We start from the raw sequence: 19,553 nt of genomic DNA on the forward strand, positions 1-19,553 counted from the left end.
CCACTCTGGCCATAGTGTAGGTTGGAGAGGAGATAAGAGTGACAGAGATGAAGCCTGAGTTGTAGGCATGACTGGTTGAATCACAAGTGGCCTTACAGGCCACATTAACATTTTGGTCATATGTTACAAGAATAGGCAGCCTTTGAGGCTATGATGATCTGCCTTTCAGTTTTGTTTCTAGTGGTGAAATATGTTTATGCTTACAGTTTTTCACCGCTTCATATTGGAAGAGAAGAAGGAAATATATTAGAGTTTATATGACACACTGTCCCACTGTTGGAAGTTACAAGTGATAGATTTAGGCTTCTCGCTGTCACGAAGTTACCATAGCCTTTGGGCTGTTGTCCCTTGAGTGGGAGAAGGGATAGTGAAGCTGTTATTGACTTGCTTCTTTTGGCCATGATAGTTTTGGTAAGCCAAAGAAAATGTTCAGTTATTTAAAGCTGTTTACTTTGTGAATTAAAGGTAATAAAAATGAATAAGTCGTGGTCTTGTCCTTAAGGAGAGTTGATATTCTTACTCCCACCTCTTATTCTTTGCCAAACAAGTAAAAATCTAAGGAAACATATGTGTTTGGAAAAAGTAACATTTAAAAAAATAAACCTAATTGGGAATGTAACCCAACCAGACTTTTAAGAGTCTAGTGTTTTTCCTTTTTAAAATTTATTAGTAACTTTGCAATTCCATTTATATTCATGGGATTAATATGTGCACTTTTTACAGTGTTTCAAAATTACACTTTGTCTTAAGTTTATGGTAAACATAGATTTTTAAAAAAAAGAACAAAAAAAAAACCCCAAACCTGTTGCCATTGAATCGATTCTGACTCATAACAATCCTATAGGACAGAGTAGAACTGCCCCATGGGGTTTTCAAGGAGCAACTGGCGGATTCAAACTTTGGTTAGCTGCCAAGCTCTTAACCACTGCGTCACCAGGGCTTCTCAAAGAGAATAATGCCCCCGAGATCATAAAAATCCCCGAAGAATGCTCCACTATGAGGAAAAATCCTTATCACAGGGAGAGGAGTTAACGAGTTAAGAGGAATTAAAGAAACTGAGATAATGCAGTAGTCTGAAAGAAATCATACAATTAAAAAAACCAAACCCACTGCCATCCAGTCAATTCCGACTCATAGCAACCCTATAGGACAGGGTAGAATTTTCCCATACAGTAACAGGCTTAAAATGACTAATGATATAAAGGAAGGAATTGCAACCATAGGAAAATATAGAATACCTTGAGAAAAAGGGCAGATTAGAAAATGAACCATATGGAACTTTAATAAATAAAAAAGTCATTTAAATTAAAATTTCCATGGACATTTTAAGCAGCAAATTTGACACAGCTTGAAAAGAGACTTTGTCAGTTAGAAAATATGATTGAAAAAATTACACAGAATGCAACACAAAGCCATAAAGTGATGGAAAATAGGAAGGAGATTTTAAGAGACCTAGAGACTAAACTGAAATTGTCTAACACAATTCTCATAGCAGTTCTAGGAGAAGAATAGAGACAATAGAGGAAAGTCTGAGAATTTTTCAGAATTGAGGAAAAATAGGAATCCTCAGTTTCAGGAAATATAGGTAGCCTTGAGAAGGATAAATAAAAGTAAATTTTTAGCTAAATTCATTGTAGTTAAATAATAACATGTCAAAGTCAAAAGGAAGAATCTCAAAGACAGAGAAAAAACACTAGTAGAACAGTTATGTTGAGATCAGATTTCTCAATGCTAAAAACCAAAAGGCAGTATAAAAGCATCTTCAGTGAGCTGAAGGAAGGTAACTGTCAGCCTAGACTTTGATGTTCAGCTAAACTGTCATTCAAGAGCTAGATAGAACACTTTTTACTGTTTGTAGTAGACAAAGACTGATTTTATGTATCTAAAACTACACACAGAAATAAGTGACAGAAGAACTTAAATGTGAAAATTCTAAAGCCTTTACAAGAAAATATTGAAGAATATTTTTGTATTCTCAGGGCACAGAAGGCTTGTGTATACAGGCACTAAACACAAAAGCTAAAACAGGAAAATATTGATAAATTTGACCACATTAAAACATTAAACTCTGATTCAACAAAAGACACCGTGGGCTCAAACGTAACAATGATTGTGAGAGTGGCACAGGACTGGGCAATGTTTTGTTCTGTTGTCCATAGGGTTGCTATGTGTCAGAATTGCCTTGAGGGCACCTAACAACAACAAAAACAAAGTTTAAAGATGTCTACTGGAAGATATTTGCAGTGCATATAACTGTTAGAAGATTAGTATCCAGAATAGGAGAAACCCCCCCCTCAAAAAAAAAAAACCAAACCCAGTGCCGTCGAGTTGATTCCGACCCATAGCGACCCTATAGGACAGAGTAGAACTGCCCCATAGTTTCCAAGGAGCGCCTGGTGGATTTGAACTGCCAGCCTCTTGGTTAGCAGCCATAGCACTTAACCACTGTGCCACCAGGGTTTCCAGAATAGGAGAAGAATACCTTAAACCACAAACAACCCAATAAAAAAAATAGACAATGGATATACAAAAGCAATTCACAGAAGGGAGACTTATATGGCCAATAAGCATACAAAGAAAAACTCAACCTTACTTGTAAAACAATAATGATCAACATTTTGCACCCATTATATTGGCAGAAATTATAAAGTCTATTAGCACTAAATATCAGAGAGGATTAGGGAAGATACAAACTTTTTTACCGTATTGGTGGGAACATAAACTGAAATTGAATTTGGAGAACAAATCAGTAACTGTCTATTGAGAATCCAAAGCAGCATAATCTGTGACCAGTAATTTTGATTCTATGCAAATATCCTAAAGAAACTCACACGTGTGTGCAAGAAGACCTACACAAGGATGCTTATGACAGCATTCTCTATAATAGGAGAGATTGGGACCAATGTCGTTGTACATAGTAGTCGAATGAATAACTAAGTCATGTTTCATCCAGACAGTGAAAGAGTATACACTTGTTGGGTGCCGAGTTGTTTTTGTAGTTGTCCAGTGAGTGACTGTACTGCATTTATGTTTGTCAACATGGACAAATTGCAAAACACACTGCCAAGTAGAAATTATAAAATGATGCACACGTGATTCCAATTTTTGTAATAGATAAAAATATAGAAAATAATAGTATATAAATATCTACATATGTAGTAAAAACATAAAAAACTTGTATTATATGCTGACTTCAGAATAGTGATTAGTCCTGGGAAGGAAGAGATGAAAAGGATGTGGGTTGGGGGCTTATTTTTTTTATATATATCTCTTAAATCTGTGTTGTGGGTGATGAGCATCTGTTACATTATTTTTTGTTCTTTTATGTACGTTTAAAATATTTCATAATTTAAAATTAAAATGTTATAAAGATGCTTTCAAAATCAAAATTAAATATAGCAGAGGGTGATGGGCAAAGGATGACTGGTTATCAAAGAGTCTTTCCTCCTTGAGCCTAAGAGTTCCAACCTCTCTGGCATGAGCAAAGGAATGTTACCTTTTAAATTTGAAGTGTTCATTTGAGGGATTCTACTGGATTTTCTGCGAAGGGAGAAACATGACTTTTGGGGTTGGTAAACAAAGTGGAGTTTTAGAGTGGTTTCTGATTTTTAAGAATACTCTCTCTGACCCCTAAAGGCAGCCATTGCAAATGTTGCTAGTATTTTCCTAGGTAAGACAGACCAATAGCTTTCAATCCTCTGACTAAATAATTAATAGTAAATATAGCTTTCATTAGAGTCTAGGTAGATCCTTCAGTGTGGGCTCTCCTGTTCCATGGGTGGGTTTTTGAGGCAACTCTGAGAGACTCATTTTCTCAGTAACCATGCCTTGGCAATAAGGCAATTGTCCACCTCATACAACTGGGGCCCTTAGGCAAAAAGCACCCACTGGCCGATGATGCTTGTGGTATGGCATCAGCTCTCATTTCCTCTCATGGCCTTCCTGTATCTTTGCCTGGAGGTGCTGCTCTTGATGTAGACTATAGCCACAGTTCACATGAATAAATTGTTAGACTGGAGAAAATTTGTAAAATCTGACCATTTCAATCATTCGCAAGCTTTTTAAAGAAGTAACTGGTGCTCAGTGCTAACTGAGCACTTCAAAACCAGAAAACTGGACTGCTGCGTTTTCTTACCAGTTAGAGTTGGTGGCGGTCCAGGCAGTATTTTTTTTTTTTAATTTAAATAAACTTTTAATTTTAGAATAGTTTGAGATTCACAGGAAATTTCAAAGATAGTACAGAAAGCTCCCATACATCCCTCACATAGCTTCCCCTATTGCTAATATTTTAACAATTTCTACTTTGTTTGGGGATGTGACACCTTTTATTCATAGATTTGCTACCTCGGAAGATTTACTGACATGAAAGTATATGGCAAAATTAAAGGGCTTTTCATTCATTAATTAATCTAAAAATGGAAACTAATACTTGAACAAAATAATAGAAATCTTCTAAAATTACTGACATGGCACCTGGTACATGTAAATGCTCAACAAATATTTGTTGGACGAATTATAAATGAATGCAGGTGCCCTGTCTCTGTGTTTGTTATAGAGAACTTCAAGTCCCTACAGCTCTCAGAAAAGCTCACATTACTCCATACCTAACCCATTACGCCTTACACACATTAGAATTCTTACTGCTCATTGTTTTAAGGCACAATTTAGTCTTAGTATCATGAAACTTTGGTGTTTCCTCCATCTGTCTATTAATTCAAATTACCAATAGGTAACATTGAGTGCCTGTTATTATGTGCCCTGCCCCCTGCATCATGGTAAATATGAATACCAAGTATAAGCTTTGAAACTTCTGCTTTTTCAGTATCTATGTTTAAGTTTTTAATGTAAGTAAACAGAAGAAACTGGAATGTTTTCATCAAGAAAAATAAGAATTATTTGTTTGGAAGGTAGACTGTTCAGCAATTAATCTTTTTATGTTTTCAGAATTCAGCTGTGGAAATGGTTTTGTCAAAACAACTTTCTCTCCGTCTCGAAGACAGCATGAAGAACGCTGAAGATGAGCAGAAAGTCAATGAGCTGCAAAATCAACCTTTAGAATTAGATATTATGTTAAGAAATGAACAATTAAAAGAGATAGAGGTATGGAAACAGAAAAAACATTGACAACATGATTGCATCATTTATCCAGTGCAATACAATATATTTTAATTACCAAAAACTCACTTGCACAGAGTGAAAAGTCTTATTTAACCTTTGCCTGATGATCAATTTGGTAACTATATAATTATGTACTAATCAGTAAATTGTATAACTCTTTCCATTTAAGAAGTGGAAGAGTTTAATTAACATTAGTCTTCTTTCTCGTCCACAAAGTTTCAAAAACTTACTTATTCACTGACAATTTGGAGATCCTGACTTGTTATCATTCCATTTCTTAATCATATGTATACTTTCGATTCTGATAAGTTCCTTTTATTTTTCCTAATTATCAACATTATGGAATCTTTCGTCTTTGTTTTTACAGCTGTGTTTATATAGCTGTATTTATTTATGTACTTAGAGCTATGTAAAGTAGTCTAAAAATTCAATACATGGCTGTGTTTTTAAAAGGGAAACTAAAAATGATCCCTACAATTTTAACTAAGTTTACATAACAGTAAACATGTATCTAAAACAGAAAGGGGGTGATTTATGTATATAATAAAAAATAATATAAATTTTCTTTAGTCATTGCAAAATCTTTTAACCCAATAGGATGACCTAATTGCTATTAAATGCTGTACCAGTAATGGATTTTAGCCTAGATTTTAGCATGATTCCAGTGGGAAGACCACTTAATTGTCAGGAGCTTAATTTCTCTGTATGCAAATTATGAACTTTTTAAAACACCTTGGGATAGAGTGTGTTATCAGGAGGAGGAAGGGAAAGAAAATGAATTCCTGAGCAGATGAGTGAATGCATATTTACTGATTGGCTTGATTTATTTTTAGAAATTATATACCCAGTTGGAAGCAAAGAAAGCAGCCATTCAGCCACTGGAGCAAACTGAACATCTCAACCAAATAGAAGCAAGTGCTTTGGTTCCCCAAAATACAAGATATTCAGTGCACAAGTTGGACCATCTGCTTCAGGTGCTCACTACCTTGAAGAAAAATAAAGAAAGCCAATATTGTCTCCTTAAAGATTTTCAGGAACACTTTGCTGCAGTTGAATCTTCAATGAAAGCATTGTTGGCAGAAAAGGAAAGCCTAAAAGTGTAAGTATGAGAATTTAGGACTTGCATTCTTTTTCTTCAAGCACAGGCTCCACTACCTTGAAGAGGCCCAGAGTTTATACTGGGGCGTCGTGATGTTAGAATGTTATGATTTTACATTACATACGGAAGCCATTTGAGGAAGCTCCAATAGTTTTATGCCAAAAAAAAATTATTGGGTATGTTTTATAAAATAATTTATTAAGCAATTAATTGAAACTATAAATACCTGCAAAATGGGTGTAAGTTCTGTGGAGTTCAATATTCTTTTTGTCAAGAATTTGTTATACACTCTTGGAAAAGGGGGAGGATATTTTATATGCAGTTATTCAGTATCAACACAATTGGTTTAAATGGTTCGATACCTACATTAAGTATACTTATGTAATAATTTCTTTTAAAACATATGTACTTCTTTTGGCTTTGAAAATAATGATTAATGGTTATAAATATAGTCTTAACGTATAAACATTTTCCCATTATTAAACTGTTTTATACTTATGCCTAAATGGGATTTACTGCATTTACTTTTAGTGATGTCCCTTGAGGAAGCAATTTTATATTGAAAAGATTAGCCTGATGATTATACATTTTTTAGTCAATATCTATGTCATTATTGTTGGAAAGACTTGATAACAAAGACATTGGATGTTACAGTAATTTTTCTTAGTCCTACACCAACCTTTGTACAAGTACTTTATAGTTCACAGAATATTTTTACATACATTGTTCCCTTCAATCTTCATTCCTTCCTTGTGTTTGTGTATTTTTATGATACTCATTTTGCAAATGAGTTTTTGACATTGTCACTCTAATTGAAAGTCATAGTAAATAAGATTCTGATTTTTATTTTAAGGACAGAGTACTCTTCTAGACAATAATCTATGAATTCAGAGCAGGATTTTTTTAATGACATGTAATGACATGTTAATGTATGTATAATAAATATTTAAAGAAGCTCCATTTATATTCTTTTTCTAGGGGAGCACTGGACATTGCAACCTATCTGGATAAAATTAAAAACTTCCTGGCATCAATAGAAAAAGAAAAGGATTCTTTATGCAAACTGAGAATCAAGTGGGAGAATGTATCAAACCCTCTGACTGACATGGATAAGAAGCTGTTGGAAAGCCAGATTAAGCAGCTTGAGCATGGTTGGGAACAAGCGGAACAACTGATTCAGAAGAAGTATGCTCAACAAGTAGTGGAGTATGATGAATTTAACCTCCTTATGAGTAAGATCCAGGACATTGAGATTTCTTTGCAGCAACAGCAGCAATGTCTGCAGTTCAGGCTGAGGTCTCCGGAACAACAGGAAGGGAACCAAAGCTTGGTTTCCCTGGCCACTGAACTCGAGGCTATCAAGCATAGATTTTCTCTTTTAAAGGGAAGAGCTGACCTTCAGATGAAGAGGATTTGGGGGGAAAAAGAGAAGAAGACTTTGGAAGATGTAATCAGTAATTTGCAGAAGCAACTGGACGCTTTGGAGCCATTAAACCTAGAGGTGAAAAATCAGATCAAGAAGTGTGAAATAAAGAATGAGATGAAAGAGACTATTTTATGGGCCAAGAATCTGTTGGGTGAATTCATTCACACTGTTTCCCTTCTCCCAGATGACATTCTTTCCCAGATAAGAAGGTGTAAGGTGATGCAAGATGGCATTCTGGAGAAGCAGCCAGTGCTGGAATCTTTGGCGGAAGAGGTCAAAGGTAATGTTACTCACCTGTCAGCAGATGAAGCCAATGATTTAAATAACCTCCTACAGGATTTGCAGAATCAACACCAAATGCTAATTTTAGAATCTGCTCAGAGGTCACAGCAATTAGAATTTAAACTGGAAGAAAAGAGCAAATTTTTCACAGCAATGGAGAAGGTTCAACTTTCCCTTCAAGGTAACGAAACATTGATAATTCCCAAGTTGGAAACAACCCCCACAGAATCCGAACTTGGAAATCAGCTTGTCACTTTGAAGACCTCTCAAGAAGAATTGCAAGAAACGGAAAGTGTAATCTCAACGTATCTTCAGGAACTAGCAAACTTCTCTAAGGATGTAAGTGTGTTTGAAAAGTTATTTCTGACTGATCAATTGAAAAATCTTAAGACTAGGGCCAACAGAACCCAAAGACTTATTCAGAATAAAAGTGATGAAGTAGAGCACAAGATAAATTTTTACAAAGAATTTCATGATAAAATATCTAGGCTCCAGAAGGAGGTTGACAATATACAGCACAGTGAACTGCTGTTAAATCAAGAAATAAATCAAGATGTTAAAGAGGAGTTTTGTAATTTTAAAGATAGACTAACTGTTATTCAATCTAGCATCTTGCAAATATTAAAACTGAAAGAAGTGTTTGACTATATAGGATTAAACTGGGATTGTGCACAGCTTGACCAATTGCAAACCCAAGTATTTGAAAAACAAAAGGAAATTGAGGAAAAAATTAAGCAGTTGGACTCATTTGTTGCAGAACATGGCAAATACCAAGCATCTCTACGTAAAATGAGGGCCATGGATGCAAAAATTAAAGAAAAGGCTGAAGCAGTACTGAAATCTTTTAGTACTTCACCAGAAAGTAGTCTGCTCAGTGCCCAAATTTTGAATCAGAAAATCGAGAAAGCCATGTGTTTGTATCATGAAATAATAAAGAAATTAATTGAAAATAAGGCCTTTGATGAGTCATTCAAAGAGAAAGAAATACTACAAATAAAGCAGTATACAGAAGAAAATGATAAGTTACACCAAGTTCTCCAAAACTTGGTACTAGAATTGCAACCGAAAGAAATGGATGAAAAGAATTTTCAGGACAAGCTGGAAAATTCTTTGCATGTTTTAAATCAGATAAAATCTCAGTTACAGCAGCCTTTACTTATAAATTTGGAAATTAAACATATTCAAAATGAAAAAGATAATTGTGAAGCGTTTCAAGAACAAATCCAGGCGGAAGTTTTTAGCATTAAAGCTGTGACTGTCATTGGTAAGCAAAGTGAAAAAGAACACGCTTCAGAAGCTAGTGAAGTGGAGACAAAATTACGTGACTTTGAAGATCTTCAAACACAGCTTAATGCAAGCATTGTTTTGCACACAGTAAGTTGGTTTTTTTTTTTTAAAGTTGGGTAGTTAATGGATCTGATTTTAATTAATAAGTTTATGTTTTCTAATTAGCCACACTTCTGAAGCACCTTCCAGTTCTACAGGAAAATACATGAATTAAGTGAGGATAGCCACTTTTAAAAAACTACAGTGAGCCAGTTTGAATAGTCATTTACTTACAATCATTCTTCCATTACCTCCTAGAAACATATTTTATAACTACATCCAAGTAATAAAATAATTCTGACTCATTCTACATTTAAATATGGTACCTTATAATTTGGAAATAGACAAGTCTGACATCTTTACTTCTGTTTCCCTCAGAGCCCTTGTTGAGTTCAGAACAAAGCTTTTTTTAAAGAGATACAGGGTAAGGTAGAGAAGAAAGAACAAATAATAACTAACATTTTTTTAGAATTTAAAATATGCTAGGCACTGTGCTAAGCACTTTAAATTTAATCTTCACAGCAACTCTGTGAAGTGGGTACTATTATCAGCCCTGTTTTAAAATAAGGATCTTGAAGTTCAGAAAGATCAAAAATTTTCTCAGTGTCTTGCAACAGGAGCAGAACTAGGATTCAAATTAAGATCTGTCTGATTCTAGAACAGGAGTCATCAAACTAAGGCCCACGGGCCACTCCTGCCCATAGTCCCTGATTTGTAAATAAAGTTTTATTGGAACACCCCATGCTTATTCATCTGTGTATTGTGTATGGCTGCTTTCATGCAACAATGGCAGAGCTGAGTAGATGTGACAGAGACAGATGGGCTACAAAGCCTGAAATATTGACTCTGACCACTTATAGGAAAAGTTTGCTGACCCTGTGGTAGAGCAACACCAACATACTCCCTCTTTTCCCTCTGATAATACGGTCCATATCTTAGCCATCGGAAACCCTGTTGGCATAGTGGTTAAGTACTATGGCTGCTAACCAAAAGGTTGGCAGTTTGAATCTGCCAGGCATTCCTTGGAAACTCTATGGGGCAGTTCTACTCTGTCCTGTAGGGTCGCTATGAGTCAGAATTGATTCGACGGCAACGGGTTTGGTTTTTTTATCTTAGGTGTCATTAGAATTTACACAATGCTTAACATAGTTCCTTACACTGTTTTCAGAATTGTCACATTAAATTTATATAAAAAAAAAAAAAAAAAACGGGGAAATTAACTCCTCTCTTTAATTCAGAGAGTTATTAGGTAATATATTTGAAATATTTTCATAGGTGTAAAATGCCATAGAAATGTAAAGTCATACCATGAACCTGAGTATCTTCTTTAAATTGGTGCTTAGCAAATGTTGACTAAATGGAGTACTTCTCTATTTGGTTTTAATTCCATTTCAAGAAACACTGTATATAAATCCTCCAAAAATATGGTTAGAGCTGGACTGAAAGGGACCTTTAAAGACCTTTATTTCAACTATTTGTGTTTCAATGAGAAGATTAAGGTCTGGAGACATTAAGTGATGTGCCCAAAACCACAGTTAGTGGCAGAGACATTTAAAAACACAAGAGGTCTGGTTTGTTTTCTATTCATTTTTTCATAAATATTTATTATGGTTATATATAGGAAATGTATTCGATTGTTTTATGTAATCCTTAGTCTACTACAACAGTTTCAGAGCAGTAAGATACATCATTGGACATGATTCATGAGATGTATTTTTGAATTTAGATTAGATTTCTTAGCAGACCTGGAAACAGTTTTTCTTTATGCAAGCAGAAAGTTATTTTTAAGTATCAGTGTAATATTATTAAAAGTGTGAGAACACTAAACTCTTATAAGACACCAAGTCGTGTTGTGAATGCAGCACAAAAATTCAAGAGTGACAGAAATCCCAAAAGTCTGACAATTTCATTACAGCATCTACCCTTCTATTCACCAGAATGCCTTGAATGATGCTTATGAAAATATGACACGCTATAATGAAGCAGTCACCAGGGCATTGGGGATCACCACTGCCCTGGAAGCCGTCCTTGCATCCCACAGAGTAGATCTTGATAATCCAGAAGAGTCACTAGAGATGCCTCGTTGGAAACAAGAGGAATTCGAATCGACAATAGCGGACATCCGGGACCTCAGTGAGAAATTGGGAGCTATATCCAACCCTGAAACCAGACTACGACTTGAGTATACTTTACAGGAGTTAAGTTCTAAGGATTCAACCATGAGGGAGGCAGCCAGAATAGGGGAAGCTGAGATGGAAAGGTAAGTTCTTTCTAAAGGTAATGCTTTTAAGAAAATAAAACATAAGTGTTTCTTTGTAATTAACATGTGCTCATTAGAGGGAATGGGATAAATCGCTATCTAAAGAAAAAATGGTAAATATGTGATTGAATTTCTTTAATTTTTTTCTATATGTTATTTATATTAAAACAACATTTATAAAATATGTAGTTGCTATAAAAAGTAATTGAAAGAAAGGCCTGGCAGTCTAGTTTCAAAAATCACAGCCATTGAAAACCCTGTAGAGCATAGCTCTACTCTGAAACGCATGGGGTCACCATGAGTCAGAATCAACTCAATGACAACTGGTGACTGGTTATAAAGAGTAATGATAAAACAAACGTTTTTTACCCAGAGTTTCAAAGATAAATATCATTATCTTTGAATGCTCTTGTGTCCTTTTCCCTTTCCTCTCAAAAGTAACCATTATCTTAAATTTTATGTTTATCATTCCCATGCTTTTCTTTATTTTTACTGTTCGTGCCCTGAAATAATACATTAGTTTTCATGCTCTTTAACTAATGTATAGTGTGTATATTCTTCTGTGATTTGATTTTTGCAGGCTTATCATTATGATCCTTAGGTTTATTCATGTTCTTTTCTGTACTGACATTCACCTAAGTATTGATGGACGTTTGGGTTGTTTCCAGCTTCTGCATTCACAAACAGTGCTACTAGGAACATCTTTAAATCCAGAAGCTTCCCTTGGGTATATGCCTAGGAGTGTGATCACTGGGTAAAAGATATCCACACCTTATCATTTTAATGCCAAATGATTTTACCAATTGCTGCTCAAACCAGCAGTACATAAGTGTTCCAGATGTCCCCTATCCTCTCCAGCACTTGGTATTGTGAGACTTAATTTTTGCCAGTCTGATGGGTGAGAAGTAGTGTCTCGTGGTTTTAATTTGGATTTCTGTTATTCCTTATAAATTTGAACTGTCTTAAATGTTTATTGGTCATTCATAGTTCCTCTCCCATGAAATGACTCTTCAAGGCTTTATCCAATTTTTATTGGTTTGGTCCATCTTTTTTCTTATTAATTTCTAAGAATTTATGTTGTATTTTGGAGACTGGTCCTTTGTAGATAAGTGTGTTACTAGTATCTTTATGGAGGGGCCGTTCTATTAGACCCCCCTCCTGGGGTGGGCTCCAGGTTTTATCCTCTATCTCTTACAGTCCAGGAGGTGGTCTGTATTTTATATATATCAGATATTTTGCTGTATATAAAATGTCCTCCCTTTTGTTTTAACTTTACAACATGAGCTCTTTTCCTTTTTGTAACAAACACTTCATTAAAGAAATTGTACTTGCTATGAAATATTTTATAAAATGGATTGCTATTTACTTAGCCATGCTTATTAGACATAAAGGCTGTCTGGTTTTGCTATTTTAATTAGCACTCTAATGAGGAAAAAGGAGCCCTGGTGGCATAGTGGTTAAGAGCTTGGCTGCTAACCAAAAGGCTGGCAGTTCGAGTCCACCAGCTGCTCCTTGGGAACCCTGTGGTAGCAGCTCTACTCTGTCCTATAGGGTCACTATGAGTCGGAAACGACTGAACAGCAACGGGTTTGGTTTTTGTTTTTTTTCTTATCAGTGTTCAAGGGTGCAGTTTTCAGTTTACTAAAGTAACTTTTTTTTTTTTTTAATCATTTCCAAGTTAAGTATTTTAAGGACAGTCATATTTGTTTGTTAAATTTGGCATTTGTATCCTTATGCAGGTCCCTTTTGGGAGGAGGTAGTCAATAAAAATTTGTTAAATGTATTCAATAGCAAAATATAGAATCATCATATTCCTTTTTAATTAAAAAATTAAGTATGGTAAATTAACTCTGGGAAGTTCAGAATTTATCACACTAAGTAAAATTTAATATCTTTTTTTCTAACTTTGCCTCATTAGGTGTCTCGAGGATTACAAATGCTATAGCAAAATTAAAGAGAAAATTTGCACTAATTTCAGCGAAGTGGAGAAAGTTCTCGGGCAGTCCATGTCCCAGTTGCCACTGTCTTACAAAGAAGCTTTAGAGCACTCAGAACAGAGCAAGGTAATAGTATTCCCAAGTCTCCTGTAAGTCTGTGCAAAACATAGAATGTGTGAGTGAAGGCAGCAAAGAATGTGGCTCTGTTATGACCCAAAGGAATCTTTAAACTAACTTCTACACTTAAGAAAATTCCTCAAGCCAAAAGCCAAGGAATAAAATGAAGCAGTGATTCTGAGAGATTTAATTGAGTTCACAAGGCAATCCTCTTCCAAACCAGCATGCTTGTCTTTATTGATTGCTCTTTTTAAAGCTTAACATTTCATCGTATGTTGTTGGATACTGATGAATCAGTGACAGAGCCTGGTTGTCCACTGACTGGGACATCTCAGGCTCTACGTTCTGCTTACTCCTTACACGATGTTACTGAGCAATTTTAGTTTTTGTTTGTTTTCATCTTTTAGGATGTGTGGTATTAGGAATAAGGACATTCTAAATCAGCTGTGCTTAGGATCCCCCCCTACCCCCACCCCCAAAAAGAACCAACAACAACAGAAAACCAACAGATATTGCCTTGGTGGTTAATAAAAAATTGATAAAATATGAGACTTAAAATAACAAAATGTCTTTTAGGGTATTCACCTTTGAAAATAAATTCTTATTAGAAAAAAAAATGGTTTATGGGTCTTTATTTATCCTCATAGTCCCAAATTCTTAGGCAGTTCAATAATATGCAGGTAATTGTCATCTGGTTCAAATTGACAGATATACTTCCAAAAGAACTTAAAAAAAAATGCATCATGTAATGCTGTGGAAGATTTAAAATCATGAATTGGTCAAGATTTAAAAATCATTTATGTGTTTCAGAAAAATTAAGAGACTAGACTTTATGCCACTTCTATTCCTGTAATTTTCTTTCTTAAGGCTTTGGTATCAAATCTTCTATCAACTAAAGAAGAGTTAATGAAACTACGGCAGGTCCTCAGTCGCTTGAGACCTCTGTGCACAGAAAAGGATGGCATGTGTTTGCTCGGAACTGTGTCTGCCCTGTGGGAGAAGTGGTTACGTTTGCTGGAAGCTGCTAAGGAATGGGAGACGTGGTGTGAAGAGCTAAGGCGGGAATGGAAATTTGTCAGTGAAGAAGTGAGTGCTTCCTATTCAACAGTCAAATCTTACAGTTTCCAAACAAATGCTGTTTAGTTTGTTTTTATATAAAATGAGTATTCAGCCTGTACTATTTGTTTCTATCACATATATATTATACATAAATGTTTATAGAAGTTAGATCCTATTAGAATAATCTCTAAGAAATGATTCAAAGCCTTTCATAATTGTGGCATTTTGGGTATCAGATAGGCTTATAAATAAATGGCTGCTTGCTTATTCAAGCTTTAAAGTCTTTATTGTGCAGAGAAGTTAAACCCTCTTAGAAATAATTCTCTTTACATTATACTAAAGGTTAGAATTAGCTAATAGGCATAATAGCCAACTAATAGTGAAATTAACCACAATTGTTAAGTATGGACCTAAAAAATAGCAGATATGATGTTCATTCTGAAAACAGTCTAAAAGAGAACTGCCATAATATGTATCAGTCACAGATGTTAATGTTAATTCAACCAGGGTTCAGGACTTAGATATCACTTATTTAGAAAGAAAAGTTAAAATAGTACAAAATTATTTTAGGACAGTCTTTAATCTTTCCAAAAGGACCAGGAGAATCTCTTCTTATTCTCTTATTCATTTCAAAATTCTTGCTGAATTTACTTGAGAGATAAATACAGTCAATTAATATTTAATTGGAGGTAGGTCACATGTTATGGGATTTAAATGTTTAGCACTGTTTTATTATCTTTCTTAAAACTTTATATTTTTGAAAAGGGATGTCATTTTCATAGTGGTGGAGTTTGATTAATAAATAGTCTCTTGAATGTTAAAGCTCTGAGAAACTTTGTAAATTATAATTTTAGCTGAACTGCTAGCACCAGTTTTTTCCCCATCCACAATGCCAGCATTTTTTGAGTTCCTGCACTAGTCTATGTGCTATGCCGAGAAGGCACTTCAGAAGTGATCTCAGCAAATCTTTACATAGCTCTTATGAAATAAACAGTATTGCTGTTTTACAGATGGAGAAATCGAGCATCGAGAGACGATGTAATGGCACAAGCCACACAGCTAGAGATTAATTTAGCTGTAAGCCCCTGTGGGTTAGAGTTGGGGTGGTTTGGTTCACCACGTAACCTTAGAATCTGGCAAGTAGATATTGTGCTTAGTGGGCACTTAGTAAATATTTGCGGAGGGACACTCTTATTCAAACTCAGGTCTATGCTAATTCTAAACTTTCATTCTTTTTGTTGTTACATTGTCTCTCTGTTGCTGTATATCCATTTACAATTATAGCTTGTTCATTCAGACCCGGTTTGTTTAGAACTTTGTAATTATCCATACAAGCATTTGGCTATATCTGCTAACAAAAGCTACTTTTCGCAGAGCATGATGGCACAGACAAAAGTATAGAAGAAAATGTCCTCGTGTAATAATAACAACAAAGGCTAACAATTATTGAGTGCCTACTGTGTGCCAGGCACAGATCTAAGCACTTAGCATGTATTACCTCATTTATCCTCACGAGACTCCTATGAGGGAGATATTTTAGTTATGCTCATTTTGCAGATGAGGAAAACCGAGGCACAGTAGGCTTAAGTAACTTACCTGAGTTCACAAATAAGTGGTAGAGCAGGATTCACATTTGTCATCTGGGACTTAACCACTTACTGTCAACCTAAATGAACTATTAATTTAAAGATATTAAATTGATGCAAGACTTTAAAGTAGCTTTTATCCATTCAGTAAAGATTATATCATGTAAAGACCTACACACGTACAATTCTGTTAGCATAGGTAGTACTTTCATATGTAACAGTGTGAATTTCTGTTTTAAAATGGATATTTAAAAAAAGCAGTTGCCGCTGAGTTCATTCCGACTCATGGCAGCCCCATGTGTATCTAAGGAGAACCACGCTCCATAGGTACATCCAACTGATGGCTTTTCAGAAGTAGATTGCCAGGCCTTTCTTCTGAGTGCCTCTGGGTGGACTCAAACCCCCAACTTTTCAGTTAGCAGCTGAGCACAATAACCATTTGCATCACCCAGGGACTCATATAGGAAAAATAGAATAATATTGTATCTTTATGTCATAAATGGTTTTCATAAGTAAATGCTCTAGGACACTAAAATTTATATCCCCCTTTTACTTTACAAGCTAAAAAGCACATTTAAATTTTTATTTATTTTTTTCCCTAAGTTTTACCTTCTTGTTTTTTTAAGCAGAAACTGCTTGATACAATTATTCACTTTTGGTTGTCCAGAAGCGTCATCTTACACTTCAGTGACTGTAGTTGTGTTGTAATAAAGTCATGCCTTAAAAAATGTTTGAAAGTGTAAGGCTGGCTACTTCTTTATTATATGTTATTTAGGTTCATCATTATTGGGCATCATATGCAAGGCAAATATCTAATCTTAGAAGAGATTTAAACAACAACCCAGGCATGCAAAATGAGGACAAAGTTGGGCTCCTTTAAGGGAGGCAGATGACACTTCATAAAATACCAAACCCAGTGCCATGGAGTCGATTCAGACTCATAGTGACCATATAGGACAGAGTAGAACTGCCCCATAGAGTTTCCAAGGAGTTCCTGGCGGATGTGATCTGCCAACCCTTTGGTTAGCAGCCATAGCACTTAACCACTACACCACCAGGGTTTCCCTTCATAAAATAGAAACATTAATTACTATAGTTTTTTTCATTTTCTTTGGTTTTTATGCCTTGCAGTTTTACTTTCTCAGGCATAAGGCTGGGATTGCCCTCAGGCGGTAGAGTCTGAGACAGGGGTGTTCATTCTGGTGTTTTGGAAAACAACCCAAGGGAACAGTAGTGGGAGGATCAGGAGGATGAAATAGGAAAGGGCTGAGCCCTTAATTACCTTACTCCTGTTGGGTCATGGCTGCTGCAGTTCATTTGTTGTTACCAGTGGGCATGGAAGCACCAAGAGAAACTCCATTAAGTCCTCTGAATTCCAAACATAGTTATTCCAACTCCCAGTCTGTATTGGAAATCCTGGCACACAGTTATCCTGTCAATAAAGCAATTCCTTTCTTGGCTTATTGATTCTGTGGCAGAGGAACCCATAATGACCCAGTAGCAGCCATAGCTTCAAATTCAGTGGAACCTTTATCTTGTTCCCTAGTAGAAGTGTAGCTATTTGTACAAGAACCAGGACTTTCAGTACAAGTAATCTTAGGATTGAGGTAACGGAAAGTATAAATCCTGTAACTGGGTCTCTGAAAGAGGGGTCAATCTATCTCTACCCTTTGGTTCTGGTACCCATGTATTCTAGCAATTGTATTTAGACACAACTGGATCATATGGCCCAAGTGGCAGGAGAGCTTATACCACAATCCAAGCCTGCTGGAGGGCCTTTCTTTCTCCAGGCCATCCTCAAAATTGACAGCATCCTGATAAATGGATTGGAGTAGTATTTCCAAGTATACCATACACTGCCTCCAAAATCCAAATAGGCCCTCTTTCTTAAAGATAGGGTTACAGGATTAAGCAACTTCACTTTTACCTTGCCTCAGACCATTGGGCAGCCAGAAACTTAATTGATGTTGGGACTCCTGAGTTTTCATAGACTTTATTTCCCATTGTCTGACATGTCTTACCGGGCATCCAGGACCTTGTTCCCCATTTCAACTAGCATGATATCATAAATGTAGTTGACTAGTGTGATATTCTGTAAGGTCAAAACTATTAGGTGCCTGACTCTCTTGTAACACCGAGTGGGAGATTTAACCCATTAGAGGCAGAATGTGATAAATATGCTGTGCTGCTGATGGGAGGACCAGAGGATTTGAAGAGAAGGATAGGAAGGATCTGATTCAAGGGCCTTTGAGACTTTTTTCCCCTTTGTCTTCTTTCTGAGTTCAGAGCTGGTAGAACTCTAATTTCCAGATATGTGATATATCAGGTTATATATTTCTATGTTGTACACATACTGTTGTTTTTGCTCACTGCTTTCAAGTTGACCTGTGACTCATAGCAACCCCATAAAAAGTGAGATTAGATCATTGTGATACATAGGGTTTTCATTGGTTAATTTTCAAAAGTAGATCACCAGGTCTTTCTAGTCTGTCTTAGACTAGAAGCTCTGATGAGAACTGTTCAGCATCTGAGCAACATGCACGCCTCCACTGACAGATGTGCTTGAAGTCCATTGGCCAGGAATTGAACCCATGTTGCCTGCATGGAAGGCGAGAATTCTACTGCTGAACCATCATTGTCCTTATTCCCAACCCGTTGCCGTTGAGTCAGTTCCTACTTATAGCAACCATAGTGGGCAGAGTAGAACTGCCCCATAGGGCTTCCAAGGCTGTAAATCTTTATGGAAGCAGACTGCCATATCTTTCTCCCACGGAGTGGCTAGTGGGTTCAAACTGCCGATCTTTCAGTTTGCATCTGAGCATCTAACCACTGAGCTACCTGGGCTCCTATGCCCTTATTCCAAGCTCACCAAACCCATTGCCGTCAAGGTGATTCACATTCATAGTGACCCTATAGGACAGAGTTGAACTGCTCCATAGGGTTTCCAAGGAGTGGCTGGTGGATTCAAACTGCCAACCTTTTGGTTAGCAGCTGAGCTCTTAACCACTGCACCACTAGGGCTCCTTGCCCATATTAAAACCAAAAAAAAGCAAACATATTTGTGGTTAGTAAATTGGTTCAGTAATTTGGGCTGCTTTTCCTTTCATGGTTTTCAAAGTAATTAGGATCTATTAGACTTACTGTTCTGAGCATAGAGGAATGAAAAGAGACCTGGAAAAAATTTACAAGTCTAGTAACTGTCCAGCCTGTGATACTTAGTGGAGGCAGTTTAGCGGAGCTCATTCTAACTCCCTGTGGGTATCTCAAGAGAAATATTGCTTTATCCAACTGAAATCTAAAGGAGACGTACATCATTTTAATCATGTGATCAATAATTGGGAAC

At 36.0% G+C, this 19,553-nt stretch overlaps 1 protein-coding gene across 8 annotated transcripts in view; it reads left to right on the forward strand.

Annotated features, from left to right (window-relative positions):
• Positions 1–19,553, forward strand: part of SYNE2 (spectrin repeat containing nuclear envelope protein 2) — a 371,421-nt gene that overhangs the window by 199,504 nt on the left and 152,364 nt on the right. For all 8 annotated transcript variants that reach the window (XM_049899527.1, XM_049899530.1, XM_049899535.1 and 5 more), the window contains exons 46-51: positions 4,945–5,100; positions 5,952–6,217; positions 7,196–9,299; positions 11,189–11,511; positions 13,430–13,574; positions 14,433–14,651. In XM_049899527.1, the coding sequence (XP_049755484.1) occupies positions 4,945–5,100; positions 5,952–6,217; positions 7,196–9,299; positions 11,189–11,511; positions 13,430–13,574; positions 14,433–14,651 (3,213 nt within the window). The remainder of the gene's footprint in view (positions 1–4,944; positions 5,101–5,951; positions 6,218–7,195; positions 9,300–11,188; positions 11,512–13,429; positions 13,575–14,432; positions 14,652–19,553) is intronic.

Source organism: Elephas maximus, chromosome 10 (genome assembly GCF_024166365.1).
Source record: "Elephas maximus indicus isolate mEleMax1 chromosome 10, mEleMax1 primary haplotype, whole genome shotgun sequence".
In the NCBI taxonomy this organism is placed as follows: Eukaryota; Metazoa; Chordata; class Mammalia; order Proboscidea; family Elephantidae; genus Elephas; species Elephas maximus.